Consider the following 16489-nt stretch of genomic DNA (forward strand, 5'->3'; position numbering starts at 1 on the left):
ATCAGCGACTTGGAAATGTTCTTACAGCTGTACAGACCCTCTTTTCTGACATGCAACAAAACACTGTTCTAATCCAAGCTAATGTATTTAATTTAAAATCAACTAGATTTTATTTAATTGTTAAGGTACATGGCACCCATTTACATTACTTCACTCATTATGGCATTGGAATCAATATTGTTGAGTTCTTAAAAATGTGTACTCATACCTGTACCTGCTCTGGAAAAAACAGCATCGATATATCAGTTGTTTTTAGTTTGACAAGATTGTTTCCATTGATGAGTGTTAAAAAACAAACAAGCAAATACCAAATAAAATCCATAAATAAACCCATTCTGATTCTCATTATAGTACTCATTGGTAATATCATGCAAACACCTACCTATATAATATGATGTAATAACACACAATGTGTATAGAGAATTTCCATGAGTTAGAATAGATACACATATTTTAAGATAAATTAAGCATTTAATAGACAACAGACATGAAAGAGCAAAGACTTGGTGCAGGTGTAGGCATGAAAAAGGGGCAAGGAATATAATGTGGAAGAAATAAATCTTTGAACCTAGTTGTGCTGTGAAACATATTCGGTTGTGAAATACTATTAGCAGTAGTTGGACGTAGTTGATCTAAAATTCATTGACCCTGGTCATATTTTCAATGCTCAGCTGCAAACAAAGTCAAATTGAAACACATGGGTCTTAATGTTTTGTCAATTTTACCATCAGGTTCAGCTCCTATGTACCCACCAATATTCTTGTTTGGAGGTATAACTGGTGCCACTTTAAGTTTTGCTAATGCTAGGTCACGCTATCTAAGCATAACTGCAAACACTCCTACATGAAGAAAAAAAAAAAACCTACCTGAAGTCTAACTATGTCCTAGTTGACTCTTCAGGAAGTGTCTTGGTAGGCTAATGGCTGTGGACTACAGCATACAGCTGACTTTTGTTCATACAGAGTTGAATTAAACACAAAAGATAGAATGACTTTAGGTGACAGTTAGCGGGAACATAACTGAAGAATTGTCTCATTTCAAGTTCACCAGAGTGTTCAGGAAATCATAAGAAATCATCTATGTCATTGTGTTTCACTGGGGTATAAATATGAGGTGACACAGAGGACAAATTCCCTTAGTCATTCATTAGCATGGGGAACAGAGAATGCACAAATTAAATTAAACAGAAGGATACTGACTTTCAAAAGAAGCAAAGGCTATAAAAACTATGCCTGAAAATGTCCCCATCCACTGTTAGGCCTATAATTAATATCATTAAAACAAGAGCTGTAGAGAACCTGCCTAGAAGAGGATGCTTGTTTATTTTACCCCCATTAACAGTAAGGATGATAGATAAAGAAGAAAACTTTTCTCCAGGAATCACACTTGTAGATTTGCAGAAAATTGCAGCATCTAGGGGTCACCAATCTCCAAAGCTACAATTAGAAGCCACCTCCATGCCATTAATCTACTGTTCACTCCAGAAAAAATACCACAGCTTAATAAACTGTGCAGAAACAATCATTTAATAAAAACAATACACAATGATGCAAATGTTTGGGGAAATTTCTTACTATTTTTATAATAGAAATCATTCTTACAAGAGTGTTATTTTATTTAAAAAATAGTGTATTGTTCAAAAAAGCATGGTGCAAAACCAAATAAATTTGCATATTTGGAGAAATAATATTTTATTTTTATTGCTCATATTTATTTGCCAGGTCTAGAATGCATGAGTGTACTTCCCCTATGCAAAATGAGAATGGATCATTGATGCTTTGGGGCTCTTTGCTGCTAGTGGTTCAGGGCCTCTTGTTAAAACCAAATGAGTAATGAATTCCTAAATCCGTCTGCCTCTGCAAAAAGGCTGAAATTTGGCCAGGAATGGATCTTTCAGAGAGATAATGACCCCAAACACACACTAAAATCCACACAGAATTTATTGTGCAATCACAGAATCAAACTTTTTGCAATGACCATGTCAGTCTCCAGATTCAAACTGAAACTCTGTATGAATTTAAGAGGGCAGTCCACAAGCGAAGAGACAAAAATATAATGGAAATGGAAATGTGACCACGGAAAAGTGGTCCAAGATCCCTCAACAAATGTTCTCCAACCTTGTTAAGTATTACAAAATCAGCATAGTGGTGTTATTCTTGCCAGGAGAGGCTTCACCAAATATTAATAACAATATTTGTATGCCAATATTGTTTAAAAAATGTTATTAAAGCAAATTACACTTATGTTTAAAACCATAATGTCACCCATCATATGTGTGCTTTAACATATTCTTCTTAGCTCATTTTCATGAAGGAGTTCATTGTATATTGGAAGCCTTGGCAAAAGAAAACCTTTTATTTTATCTAACCGTAAACATAAGAACCTGGATCTCACTACTGGAACTCTGACTATTTAAACAGAGGATGTGAAGTTTATTATGCATTTCTATAACCTAAAAACAGCCTGTTTGCAAGTCCCAGTTACTAAATAATAAGCCTAAGCATGTAAAAAGCCTGGGATTTTAAGGGGTTAAAGACAAAAAAGTGCAAATTCAAATTGTTTGTTTTTTAATAACTGTCGCTTTAATTATGTTGAGAATATTATAAAAGCTGAAGAAGCCACAGCTATGCAGTGCTGTTCCAGAACATCCCCCAGACACCATGGGCCAGCAGAATCTGTACTTTGGCTCCTTGCCTGATGTGATGTCAAAAGGACTCAGAAAATCACCCTGCACTGTGCTGTGCTCAGATCAGACATTAGCAGCCAGTGCACCAGTGCAGTGCTCTTAGATTAGAAGAGCTCCTTTACATCTTACTGTTATTTCGCAAAACACATTACAAGAAAATGAGGACAACATGTAGGCCTGAGACAGTGAAGACAAGATTCAAGAAAGCTTTACATGCCACTTCATGTAACTGGAATGAACATTGACTGTTAACCAGCGTTTCTGAACCTCTGGGGGGCTTTTCTATGTTTTCATATTCAACATCAGTCTGTTCCCTCTGGATAAACTGCAGACTAGAATTTGTAATATAACTCCTTCACTTTAAAACTAAAGACTTTATATGAGTAGAAGCCTTGAACAAAGACAGAATAAAGGCTGTTGGCTGTTCTTTTTATTAGCAAAGAGTTTTCGTTGTATTCAAGAACATGTATAATATTTTCAGTAGCCTACAACTAATTGTACCCATTTGTCTGGCAAACTTCAGTGTAATTTGAACTGTAACCTGCCAAACCTGCCTGCTGATGACTAAAATTATATTTTAAACGTAAATAATATATTTTACCTCTCCATGGATCACCACCTTATCGTGGTGGAGGGGTTTGCGTGCTTGAATGATCCTAGGAGCTATGTTGTCTGGAGCAAAAGCTCCTGGTAGGGTCTCCCATGGCAAACTGGTCCTAGGTGACAGGTCAGACAAAGTGTGATCCATAATAACCCCTATGAAAAGACAAGAACAGGACTTGTGTACCCTGCCCAGAACAGGATTACCGGGGCCCCACCCTGGAGCCAGGCCTGGGGGAGGGGCTCGCCAGCGAGCGTCTGGTGGCCGGGCATTTACTCATGGTGCCCGGCCGGGCCCAGCCCGAAGGAGTTACATGAGTCCCCCCTCCCATCGACTCACCACCAATGGGAGGGGCAGTAGTAGGGGTTCGGTGCTTTGTGGATCGGGCAGTGTCCGAAGGCGTGGGCCTTGGCGTTCTGATCCTCGGTTGCTGAAACTGGCTTTTGGAACTTGGAACGTTACCTCACTGGCGGGGAAGGAGCCTGAGTTGGTGCGCGAGGTCGAGAGATACCGGCTAGATATAGTCAGGCTCATCTCAACACACAGCTTGGGCTCTGGGTCCAATCTCCTTGAGAGGGGCTGGACTTTATTCTTTTCTGGAGTTGCCCATGGTGAGAGGCGGCGGGCAGGTGTGGGCTTTCTCATAGCCCCTCGACTCGGTGCCTGTATGTTGGGGTTTTCTCCGGTGGATGAGAGGGTAGCTTCCCTACGCCTTCGGGTTGGGGAAAGGGTCCTGACTGTTTGTGCTTATGCCCCGAACAGCAGTTCCGAGTACCCAGCCTTCTTAGAGTCCTTGGGAGGGGTGGTTGAAAGTGCTCCTCCTGGAGACTCTATTGTCCTACTGGGGGACTTCAACGCTCACGTGGGCAATGACAGCCAGACCTGGAGGGGCGTGATTGGGAGGAATGGCCTCTCTGATCTGAACCCAAGTGGTGTTCAGTTTTTGGACTTCTGTGCAAAGTTTGTCCATCACAAACACCATGTTTGAACACAAGGATGTCCATAAGTGCACATGGCACCAGGACACCCTAGACCGCAGTTCAATGATTGACTTTGTAGTCGTGTCATCGGACTTGGGGCCATGTGTTTTGGACACTCGGGTAAAGAGAGGAGCTGAGCTGTCAACTGATCACCACCTGGTGGTGAGTTGGATCAGGTGGTGGGGGAAGATGCCGGTCAGACCAGGCAAGCCCAAATGTATAGTGAGGGTTTGCTGGGAACGTCTGGCAGAAGAACCTGTCAGATTGATCTTCGTCATTGGGCAGTGGAAGAAATACTTTGAGGACCTTCTCAATCCCACCGACACGTTTTCCAGTGAGGAGAGTCTGGGGACATGGGAATAGGCTTGTCCATTACTGAGGCTGAAGTCGCTAAGGTAGTTAAGAAGCTCGTTGGTGGCAAGGCTCCAGGGGTGGATGAGATCCGCCCTGAGTTCCTCAAGGCTCTGGATGTTGTCGGGCTGTCTTGGCTGACACGCCTTTTCAACATTGCGTGGACATCGGGGGCGGTGCCACTGGATTGGCAGACTGGGGTGGTGGTGCCTCTTTTTAAAAAAGGGGACCGGAGGGTGTGTTCCAACTACAGGGGAATCACACTCCTCAGCCTCCCTGGTAAGGTCTATGCAGGGGTACTGGAGAAGATAGTCCGGCTTATAGTCGACCTCGGATCCAGGAGGAGCAGTGCGGGTTCCGCCTCATTGCTTAGGATGCTGCCCCCACGACCCGAACCCCAGAGAAGTGGAAGATAATGGATGGATGGATGGATGGATGGATGGATGGATGGATGGATGGATGGATGGATGAATGGATGGATGGATGGATAATATATTTTAATCAATTAACTGAGAAAAGGTGCACTGTTGGATCTACTTGCCATGTCTTCTTGTCAGCTTCTAAATGGAAAAATGTTTTATATTGATACAGATATAAAGCTAAATACCTTATGCTAATAATACTTGTATAAAAATGGGCACAAGTTGTGTCTGACTCTTGGTTGTTCTCTGTTTCTTCTTCATGTTTTATTGGCACTGTCGCCACTGACAGTCTCATAGGTCTCTGGATCTAGATTTCTATACTGCTGCTTTGGAAAAATGTCTGTTGTAAAAAAAAAAATAAATAAATAAATGCTACCCAGAAAAACATGCAGAGGACAACGGAGCGTTTCTCCACCAGAAACATCACACTGTCTTGTCAGCCCCATGTGTTTGACAGAATTCAGTTTTATTTCATGTTTTTAATCATCATTCTTCTCTGCACTACAATATCCAGCATGCATTACCCAAATACAGAATGCAGCTAACCATTAGAGGCCTACAAAAATACCAAGTTAGCAATAGTGTAACACTGACCACAGTCATCATACAAACCCATAAAGAAAAGATTCTATCATAAAGAAAGATTCTATCTTTCTGTAGCACAAAATGACCAACAGAGACAAGCTTTTACCCTTTCAGCCAAACTGAAGTGAAAGTAGCCTATCTAGATAGCCAGCTATAGCTCCTAGCTTGTCATCCTCCTCATCTGATGAGTCATTTCTGTCCTTTGCATATCCCATTCACTCCACTGTAAAGATGATCTGAAGACAGCTTTTCAAAAGTTCCTCCTACCTTCAAGATACATCAGAGGGGATTCCTAGTCTTTAAACAGGAAAATAAGGCTCTACTGTAGGATGTGAGTAAGCATCTCTACAGCAGAGTGCCCCTTTAACATGTGATTCAGCAAATGTTTGCAGTCCATATTTTCAATAAAATAAAGCCAAATTTCATAATAATATCTTATAATTCTTCTCAACATGATGCTAATCCTGCATACCCTTTTTAGCTGTAAGTAATTACTAGGAAGATAATAAAGAATAATTCTAAATATAGTTAGTAAATGCACACTGCACAGCAACACTGTTGTTATCCAACAGTCTTCTTCTTGATTTTCTTGTTTTTCTGTTGGATTTTTGTGTGCTGGGTATCTCCTCACGTGGTTTTCAAGATATTGACACCGTTATAACTCTGGATGTTTGGTGTGATTGGGAATGGCATGTTTGGATGATGTATGATTTTTGTACAATGAATGGGGTGCAAGGTTTTGTGCACCCAGCTTATATTACGAAAACACAAGTCCAGTAATAGCACCCTATTAGCCGTTCAGGATATCATGACCATATAGCAACCACCTGGGATACCATAGCAACTGCACAGCAACACCCTTGATCCATCTGAAATACCATATCAACTACCTACCCTAGCCACCACCTGGGATTTCATAACAGCCATCTAGCCATCTGCATTTGGGCAGTCGTGGGCTGGAGGTTAGGGACCCAGCCTCGTGACCGGAAGGTCGCCGGTTCGATCAGAGCCGACAGCACATGACTGAGGTGTCCTTGAGCAAGACACCTAACCCCCAACTGCTCCCCGGGCGCTGCAGATTGGGCTGCCCACCACTCCGGGCTAGTGTGCTCACTGCCCCCGAGTGTGTGTGTGCTCACTAGTGTGTATGTGGTGTTTCACTTCATGGATGGGTTAAATGTGGAGTTGAAATTTCCCCATTGTGGGACTAATAAGGATTTCTTAATCTTAATCTTAATCTAGCAATCACCTGGGATACCATAGCAACCACCTAGCAACAGCCTAGCAAGCATGAGTTGCGCAATCCCTGCATTTTCTTCAGGAAATGCACTTTTCTAGTTAAAGTATATTATTGTTGATCCTAAAAAAACATGAAATGTCAAAAAGTAAATCGTGTTGTGTAGCTATAATACTCCATATCAATATGAAAAAACAAACAAACAAACAAACAAACAAAAAACAACAACCAAAGTGTCGTTCCTGTCTGGACTGGTGAGCTGCTGGGGAATTTTGGAGGATGACATCAGCTGGTTGACGGAGCAGGCTCCCCCATCCCGGCCACTAAGACGCGGTGTGTGTGTGTGTGTGTGTGTGTGTGTGTGTGTGTGTGTGTGTGTTTGTGTGTGTTTGTGTGTGTGTATAAAAGCGTCGACCCCTCCTAGAGCGCCCCGCTGTTCGCCTGGTCACCAGCAGCTCTCCACGCTGTAAGGAGAGCGAGCGCGCGTGCGAGAGAGCAAGCAGGCGCGTGCGTGTATGTGTGTGTGAATGTGAGGGTGTGTGAGGATGGCAACGCTCGTGGCATCAGCCGACACCGCAGAGTCCTTCTGCGCGGACAGCGGCACCAGAGCCGGCAACATGGCATCGCCCACCGCCGCCTCGGCGCACCACTTCGACGACGGCAGGTTTTACCTGTTGGTGGTCGTCGGGGAGCTGGTCACGGCCGAACATCTGAAGTGTGCCATTGCGGACATAGAGAAAGGTAGGAGGACTGCGGAATGATGATTTTCGGATTGTCTCCGAAGCTGGAGTTCGCTTCTTATTGGCATTTTTCCCGTTCCACCTTAAATAGTGCAGCGGTTACATTCTGACGCCTACATAGCGGCCAGAATGTAGCTGCCCCATTTAAGGTGGGACGGAAACGCGAATAGGAAGCCAACTTCAGCCTCATCAGTTGTCTCCTCACATAGCTACCGCAGTCTAACCTTGAGCTCGGAAAATAACTACAATCCTAATTCTGCGGCATTTATGCGCATGACTGGCCACAGGTGGCCAAAACAAACGCCCCGCTGCCCGTTCATTACTCGGGCTGCTTTCAAGTGCGAGTTTAATGAGAAGCCGTCCGCAGCCCCTCCCTGGCTCACATCAGCGAGGGCTGGTGGACCTCTTATCAAACAGAAGGCCATCACGCCACCCGCGCCCTCCGCCCCCTTTCTTCTCAACAAAAGTGATCCAGGTGTGACGCAGCTCTCAGTGGCGCGTCGCCCCCCGCAGTGAGCATGATTCTGCACCCTGATTTCAGGGTGTGGGGGCATTTATATGGCGACCGGGCTCTGCGACGAGCCACAGAGCAACAGCTCCAGCTCTTTGTTTTGTGTTGCGGACTTTCGGTTTGAACGGGGCGTCTTGACAAACGAGACGCGTTTTCGACAGGAAACATTTTAACGAGGTGAAATTGAACCTGCTCGACCTGTCAAGCGTAACAAGGCCTCGCTAACGCGCCCGAGGTTCTCTGTGGGTGGATGCACTGTAAAGTTGTACAGATGTTTTACACGGAGGCAGCCTCCTCTCCTCTTCTCTCCTCTCCTCATCTCTTTTCTTTTCCTCTCCTCAGCCTCTGCTCATCTCCTCTCTTCTCTTTTCCTTTCCTTTCCTCTCCTCTCCTCTCTCCTCATCTCTTCTCTTTTCTTTTCCTCTCCTCAGCCTCTGCTCCTCTCCTCTCCTCTCCTCTTCTCTAGCACCGGCATGTAGGCGTGGCGCGGTCCGCACTGCGGTCCCTACGGAAAGTCAGGAGGGTCTTTCTGCCAGGGAAAAAAGGGCGTTTCGCTTTTTTTGTGCCACCGACTCTGGAGGCCTCACTAACAGTGAGCTAGCAAAACGCAAAGGGGGTCTCACTCTTAAAAAAAACAATTCTTCAACGGTTCTTTAGTAAAGACAACGGTTCTGTACAGAACCACGAACGCTTAAAGAACCATTAACCTGCATAACATAATTCTTTGCCTGGTGAAATCTTTCTTCAGTTTGATGGAGAATGCGTTATATATGGTTCTGGGTAGAACCTATTTAAAATAGTCCATGATATAACACCAAAAAGGGTTCTGCTATTGTTATGATGTCAAGCTTGTGACTATAGAAGAACCTGTTTTTGGTGTTATACAGAAAAAAAGTCAATAAAAGTTCTGTATAGAACCATATACACATTCTCTCTGTATAGAACCATGTACATAATCAATCAGAACCATTTCAGCATACAAAGAACCTTCCAAACATGAAATGAGTGCATGCAGTCATTTCATTTTAACAGCCAAACTAAATACGTAAGTGTAGGCGTTAATATTGGGGCCAATCTTCTTATTTGTTCATTCTTTCTTTGTTGTTGCTTCATTGTGATGACTCAGTGTTAGCTGTCATTTCTGTTGCGCTCATGATTGCTGCATCTCAGCTGAGATCCTCCTGACTTGAATGTATGTTTTATATATCATGGTTTATATGAGTTTGTCATATAGGAAACATCATCCAGTCCCTTCTAGAATCCAAATGCTGGTATGATGGTGCTGAAATGGAGCCGCTTCTATAAGACCAAGTCAGTCAATATAGATACTAGACTTAGGTTTACTGGTTTGGCTTGGATTGTGATGTATGTCAGGGATGAGACAGTTCTTGGGTGTGGCTTCAGTGTCACAGAAGTAGGAGGGCTTTTGCAATAATAATAATAATAATTTGTATCATAGTGATTAGGCTTCACACCAAAACATATACTATAAACTTTGCCTAAAAAAATACTTTTCCTGTGCTTTAAAAGTACAATGCTGTATTTGGGACATGCCCTACATTCAGGTTCTATGCTTTAATGGGAGATGGTGACTAGAAGCACCTACTGAAACTGTATTATTATTATTGTTATGCATGTCGCAGTGTTATGAGGAATCATCTCCTTAAATCATTGCCATTTGCAGAGCTGTGTGAGCGATTTAATATGTTCATCCTAATTTAATATAAGCTTTCTGTATACCTGGTATATCTTATCCTTTGCTTGTCTCTTGCAGCCGTTGGAGGTTATTTATATAGTTGTACAAAGTTGGCAAGTAGCAGAAATGCTAAATACTATCGATTATGACTCAGCAGAAAAAGAGCCAGGGATAGAACATCATATAGATATTTCCAAATATTGATTTGCTCTTGAATAAAGCACAGTGTTTTTTTCTGCCAGTGATTAAATGACTTAATTAAACAGACCAGCTTTTATTTATCTCAGATAAAATCACATGAATAAAATCACCTGGCATATAATAGAATATTTGGTCATATGTTCAAATACATTCCTGATTAAGCAGAATTTCTAACAGACATGATGAGGAAAGAGGTGCATTTCTGTTCTTTTTGTCTAATTTCCTTTTCTTACTCACAGGAATTCGTTCATGGGACACGAATCTCATCGACTGCAACCTGGACCAGGAGCTGAAGCTTTTCGTTTCTCGACACTCTGCCAGGTTTTCTGCTGATGTGCGAGGTAAGCTGAACGCTTGACATCGTATCCTGTATACACCTCCCTACAGCAATTTATGATGACCGGTTATCAAATATTTAAAGTTTAAGTTCCAAGGTATGCGTTATAGTTCTACTTTACTGCTGTTTACATATATCTTTACACAGATGCCTTTTTACAGAGTTGTCCTAGTTATGTTACTTCCTTCCTTATATATATATATATATATATATATATATATATATATATATATATATATATATATATATATATATATATATTTTTTTTTTTTACACTTTTTTGTACCACAATATTGTATTTTGAAAGAAAGCAGGTTCTGAGTCACAAATAAAACATATTATATATATATATATATATATATATATATATATATATATATATATATAGCTCAGACATGAACTCTGTTGTACTATATGCTTTTGTAGGATGTTACACTCGCCTATTGTTTGTTCCATAAATAAGAAGGGCTACTAATAACCTAAATATAATGTTTACAGACTGTTACGTAGTTGTGTTAAGCACACATTCCAGCTTTGAGCTCTGTGAAAGCCTGAATGTTATTAAAAGTAGCTAATGATGCTACTGCTTCAGTGCTGGATGTGTGTATGGGTTTAAAGAAGGAAAACGTATGTGAAGAGAGAAGAGAATATGGGACATGATCTGTGTTACATGACGTAGATTATCAAGTGAACCAACCTTGTGGTCCAGCCTCAGGGTTGGGCAGAGTGATAGTGTTGATCGGTGTGATTACACAATTAAAAAGATGGTTCTTCAGTGCTTCTTCCGTAAAGGCAATGAGTTCTATATAGAACTACTTCATGCTTAAATTGTTCTTCAGGTCGGTGAAGAATGTGTTGAACATGGTTCTATGTAGAAACTTTTTGAAAATGGATACCATTTTTATAAGGTGTCTGTATTCTATATAGCATCATATACAACACATTCTCCATTAGGGGTTGCAGAGATTAGTCAGCTTTATTGCTCAGAGTTGATGCTTTAAGCTTGATGTCAACTAGTTGCTGATCACATGATTATAACAGTAACAAAATAGATCCCTCAGAGAAGACAGCAGGTGAAGAGCCTGGTGATTTCAAGGTCCATATCTCCGTTTCCTAAAGGCTAGGAGAGTGACTGAGGGCCCATTGGAAAGGGCATTTCACACTCTACTGACCTGTAGAGTTTGGTTTTGTCATGTTTTTTTTTTAAAGTCGGATTTTTTAATGTCTCTTGTTACAGCCGTCATTCATTCAGTCATCATCAATTAGTCAACATCACTCAGCTTTAATCACCTGTCGACTAAAGTCAAGCAACCCCTGTTCTCCATCAACCATTTAAGCATGAAATGGCACTATACTTGATGAACCATCTTTAGTGAGGTTTTGTGTGTATTTTGATGGCCTTTGCACAGTAAACATTAACCTTAGTGGTATTACTGCTGTCACTTAAGTAATTAAACATTGCCATGTCAGTTAGCTTGCATAAGAATACAATAAAACATTTCTGTTGTCTGATGGCTGTTCTTGTGTTTATCGGTAAAGCATGCAGATTATATCTTGAATCATCATAATGGTCGTGTGGTCATACAGTGACATCACATGAGACAGATGAGTACCAGGTTTTCTGGTATACATCAGCAATCGGGCAGAAATCTGTGAAAACTCCACTCATATAACTACACAGCTAACATATAGCACAAATTATCCCCTCTGGAAAATGTGTCCCAATCTCTGAAACATAGAATTATACAGATTGACAGCTTCTTTTATGAGTAACTTATACAGAAGAATTAATAAAACTTGTTAAATGAATAAAAACATGTACAAAAATATGACATTTGCTGATGGAATCCAGCAACTGGCCGATGGCTTCTATTATAAGAGTTTTGAGTCAAAACTTGCTTTTTATTATGTTGTGAATATAGAGAATCATTTTGAAGTTATTCTCTGCATTGACTGTACACTGCGCATGCAGCAGACAGTGATTATGTTTAAAAAAGCTGAAGTACTCCTTTAAATTAACATATTCAACGGAGCATACATAGGAGCTGTTTCAGTGTGGCTGCCTGGAGCCGTGTCTGGCTCTGCTCTGTGATTACGTCCCCATTTCCTCTGTTGTCCTCCACTAACCCCCACCCCAGTCCTCTGCTCCTGCTGTCTCACTGTCAGGGATGCGCAGAGAAACCTCCAGATAATTAGTTACAAAATTCCCCGCTGGGCTTTGTCTGCAAATGTGAACCTGAGGTTGCTTGGTTACGCCCGAAACGTTAACCCTTAGGCCTCACAAATGGAGATGGATTATGTTTTTGTGCTCACTGCCAAGGCTGCCACGCACTTTTTACACTTAAATAATTTTAGTTCTGTTAAAAGAGACAATGATTAATTACAAATATGAAACAATTATGCTCTATTTTCAGAATAGTGCAGAAAAACCTGTAGCTGAACTCCTCAGGATTGTTTTTAACGTTTAAAGGAACTGTTGTTGTCTTCTGTCACTACAGTCGTGTGAAATTCACCTGACAGCATCTATTTGAAGGGTCTATCTCTCTCTGTCTCTCCTCTCCCTCACTCTCTTTCTGTCCTTCTCTCTAATTTTCTCTCTCCTTTTTTCTTTTTTTATCTGTATTTGTCTATTTTCTTGCTTGTATTTTCTCTATTTTATGTCTTTATCTCTATTTTATGTCTTTATCTCTGTCTGTATCTGTATTTCCAGCTTTCTTACTCTGTCTTTCTCTCTCTGTCTATCTTTCTCTTTCCTGTTTTATCTCTCTCTCTCTTTACGCTCTCTAATTGTCTTAATGTCTTTCTCTCTCTATCTCCCTCACTTCTATCTATCTATCTATCTATCTATCTATCTATCTATCTATCTATCTATCTATCTATCTGTCTATCAGTCGGTCTGTCTATCTATTCATTTTCTCTTTCTCTCTTGTTCCAGTCTTTCTCTCTAGTTTCTCTGTTTCTCTCATTTTATCACTGTCACATGGCTTCTCTCTCTCGCTTATCTGTCTTTCTCTTTTGCTTTTTTCTCTGATTCTGTCTTTCTCTCTCTCTCTTTATCTCTCTCTCTTTATCTCTCTCTCACTCACTCATTCTCTCACCCTCACTCATTCTCTCTCTCTCTCTCTCTCTCTCTCTCTCTCGCTCTCGCTCTCTCTCTCTCTCTCTCTCTCTCTCTCTCTCTCTCTCTCTCTCTTCTCTCTCTCTTCTCTCTCTCTCTCTCTCTCTCTCTCTCTCTCTCTCTCTCTCTCTCTCTCTCTCAGAGCAGAGACAGTGTGTCTGCTCATGTATCAACAGAGATGACTCGGCACTCGCTGCCAGTCAATCAGTGAAATTCAATCCCTCGGATTCAGGCACAGAGCTGTATGTTAGGTTCATCATTTTTATGACCTTGACTGCATGGGTTACTTTAGGAAGCAGTCTAGACTCCATTGACTTTCCACAGTCCACAGCCTGCACTTATTCGTTTAGTCATTACTGTTAAGCACAATGAATGCACTGCTGCTCTATCGTAATTTCATCTGCTATATCCATCAAAGGAACATCAATGATCAAATTTTAATTAATGATGTTTGAAATAAAGCAAAGTCTCATACACAATAGGCATGCTTCATACAGCCCATCGTATACTTACAGTTTATCTTTAAATCCGTCCCTCAACCCCCCCATCTGATGAGCAGAGCTGCTTCACCCACCAGGTACTGTTAGTTAGATAGTTACTTACCGTGTGCTAGATAAAATAGCTGGAACCATTAAAACGAAAACCTGACGCAGTATGAATGCTGCACACTGAGCAGCATGGTTGTAATTTAGCTGTAACTAACTTGGCTGTGATTCTGATTTGACTAATTGTTAGTTAAATCTTCCCTTAGAGATTCATTCATGCCATAGTGGTAGATACAGCTTCAAGAAGAATTAAGAAAATAATTGAATTATCAAACAAATCCACTGAGAGCCCAGATTTACGTGCTCTCCTTTGCCAACATTTAACTCTCAAAAACCTCACTTAGTTGTGTTGAGTTGAGTTTAATTCCGAAGTGCTGTATATACATGTGTAACAAGTTTGGGTATAACATGTTTTTGAATCAAATAACTGCTGATGTATCGTGAAAAACTCATTTTTATTTTTAGAATAAATGTGATCTTAATCATGATATAAATTTGATAAGTCTTGTAGATAAAATTCACTCCTAACAATGTATATCATGAAAAAAGCCTTTAATTTTTACCCTTAATTGCTGATAAATATGAACTAATATGTTCTTTTGTCATAATTAGTTACATATTTTAGTTTACAACATTAAATGTTAGGTTACATTACATTACACCTGGCTAACGGCCCCATGTAATTTGAGACCCCTACTCCAAAGCACTAATTTCACACCTTTATATACGTTTACAAATGTGTGTTGGCAATTAGATGTCATTAATTATTACATGACTATTTTGTAAAAGTACTAGTGTTGGAATTCAATGGGAATACATGTCTAAGTGGTCTATAGTAACTTGCTAGCTGTTGCCATGGATTTTTATTTTTTCATCTCCTTAACAAGCTGCTACCAGGTGTCTTACTGTTTCCACTCACTCTTATAAGCTGAACCTTTGTTTAGTAGCAACAGCGACTTTTCGTGTTTGTGAAATAAGGTTGCAACGTCTTCATTTTTATGGCAGAGGCACTACACTGCAAACTTAAATTAGTTGTCTTAATCTAAAAAAATCATGCACATGTTTCACCTCAAAAAGGTTACTTAATAGGTTCAAGCCTAAATGACTTTATATTTAAGTTCTAGGTACTTTTCACAATTTAATGATCTACGCTTCTGGAGCAAGAAAGGTTAAATCACATAGCCCAGTAATTTTAAATACTTTCAGTTGAGCTCTGCTTTTATAAGTTCTGCTTGGCCTTGATTTACTCTTCCTTGTGTAATGTGTTGGTATCAGTGAAAACAAGTCTATTATATTAAATGAGTTGTTTCATACACTAATGTAAAATGGCTTAAGTAAGACTAGAACGGCACATTTCTAATGTAGTTTTAATGCATATTTTGCCAGTCTCTTAGCATTCATAGGCTAACTGGTAAACCTGAACACAAAGCACCATCATGGTGAGAATAACAACATATATAATGCCTCCAAACTTCACATTTAACACGAGAGTATGACACAAAAATAACATTCTGCAAAGATAATTATATTTATAAATTAGAAAAATAAGAGTATAAGTGTCCTGAGAAGTATTTTTGCGCGAAAAACTCTTCAGTCTGTAGATCCTATCCAAGTTGAGTTATCTGAGCTAGATTTACCTCAGTAACAGATTATACAAGAAATTGTAAGCATTACAAGATTTGAATTAGTAATTTTAACAATAAGTAAACGACAAATGTTAGTGGTGTTATGTTTTACAGTGTACTGTTAGGCTGGCTAGTTTCAGTGAAGCCAGCTTGTTTGCTAGCTAGCTTCACTTAACTAGATTTACCTCAGTAACTAAGGATTATACAAGAAATATTAAGTGTTACTAGATTTAAATTAGTGCTTTTAACAATAAGTATACAATAAATGTTAGTGCTATTATATTTTATAGTGCACAGTTAGACTGGCTAGTTTGACTGAAGCTAGCTTGTTTGCTAGTTAGCTTGTTGTAGGCATCTGTCTTGCTAATTCATTTGCATTTGACAAATAATAGTTCTAATAATGTGAGTACCACTTTATGATTGGGGTGAACGGGCTCTCTGTTTTCATGACTGTACTCATATGAGCCAAAACAAGCACTTAACATTGTCCTCTGAGAGCATGCTTGTTAGGATATCAGTGCCACATGGCCTGTCGTCTGAACAGATCCATCAGCAGGCTGCATGAAAGGAAAACACAAAAAGAAAGGTTTTATTGTTGCTTCTCTCAGTCAAAGCGTTGTTTGGAACATTATTTGTCATTGTCTGGTTTATTAGGTCGGCCTCAGCTGATCCAGCCATCCCCTGGAAAATAAAATGAGAGCTTGTCGTGATAAACTTATTTCAATCTTGTATAGCGTTAAGTTGGACTACACTGCTTTGATGATTTGGTTATTGATACTGATACCATTTGCAGATGTCAGCAGATATAATCTCAAATGGTCAACATTAATCCCTGTAATGGGACTTTACAGACA

The 16489-nt window shown here is 40.3% G+C and overlaps 1 protein-coding gene across 1 annotated transcript in view; it reads left to right on the top strand.

Moving 5' to 3' along the window:
• The first annotated feature begins 7233 nt into the window (after positions 1-7233).
• The window catches only part of map1b (microtubule-associated protein 1B), a 31092-nt gene continuing 21836 nt past the window's right edge, over positions 7234-16489 (top strand). Inside the window, exons 1-2 of the mRNA XM_017698512.2 lie at positions 7234-7603; positions 10250-10351. Coding sequence (XP_017554001.1) covers positions 7408-7603; positions 10250-10351 — 298 coding nt within the window. The 5' untranslated portion in view covers positions 7234-7407. The remainder of the gene's footprint in view (positions 7604-10249; positions 10352-16489) is intronic.

Source organism: Pygocentrus nattereri, chromosome 23, assembly GCF_015220715.1.
Source record: "Pygocentrus nattereri isolate fPygNat1 chromosome 23, fPygNat1.pri, whole genome shotgun sequence".
Lineage (NCBI taxonomy): Eukaryota > Metazoa > Chordata > Actinopteri > Characiformes > Serrasalmidae > Pygocentrus > Pygocentrus nattereri.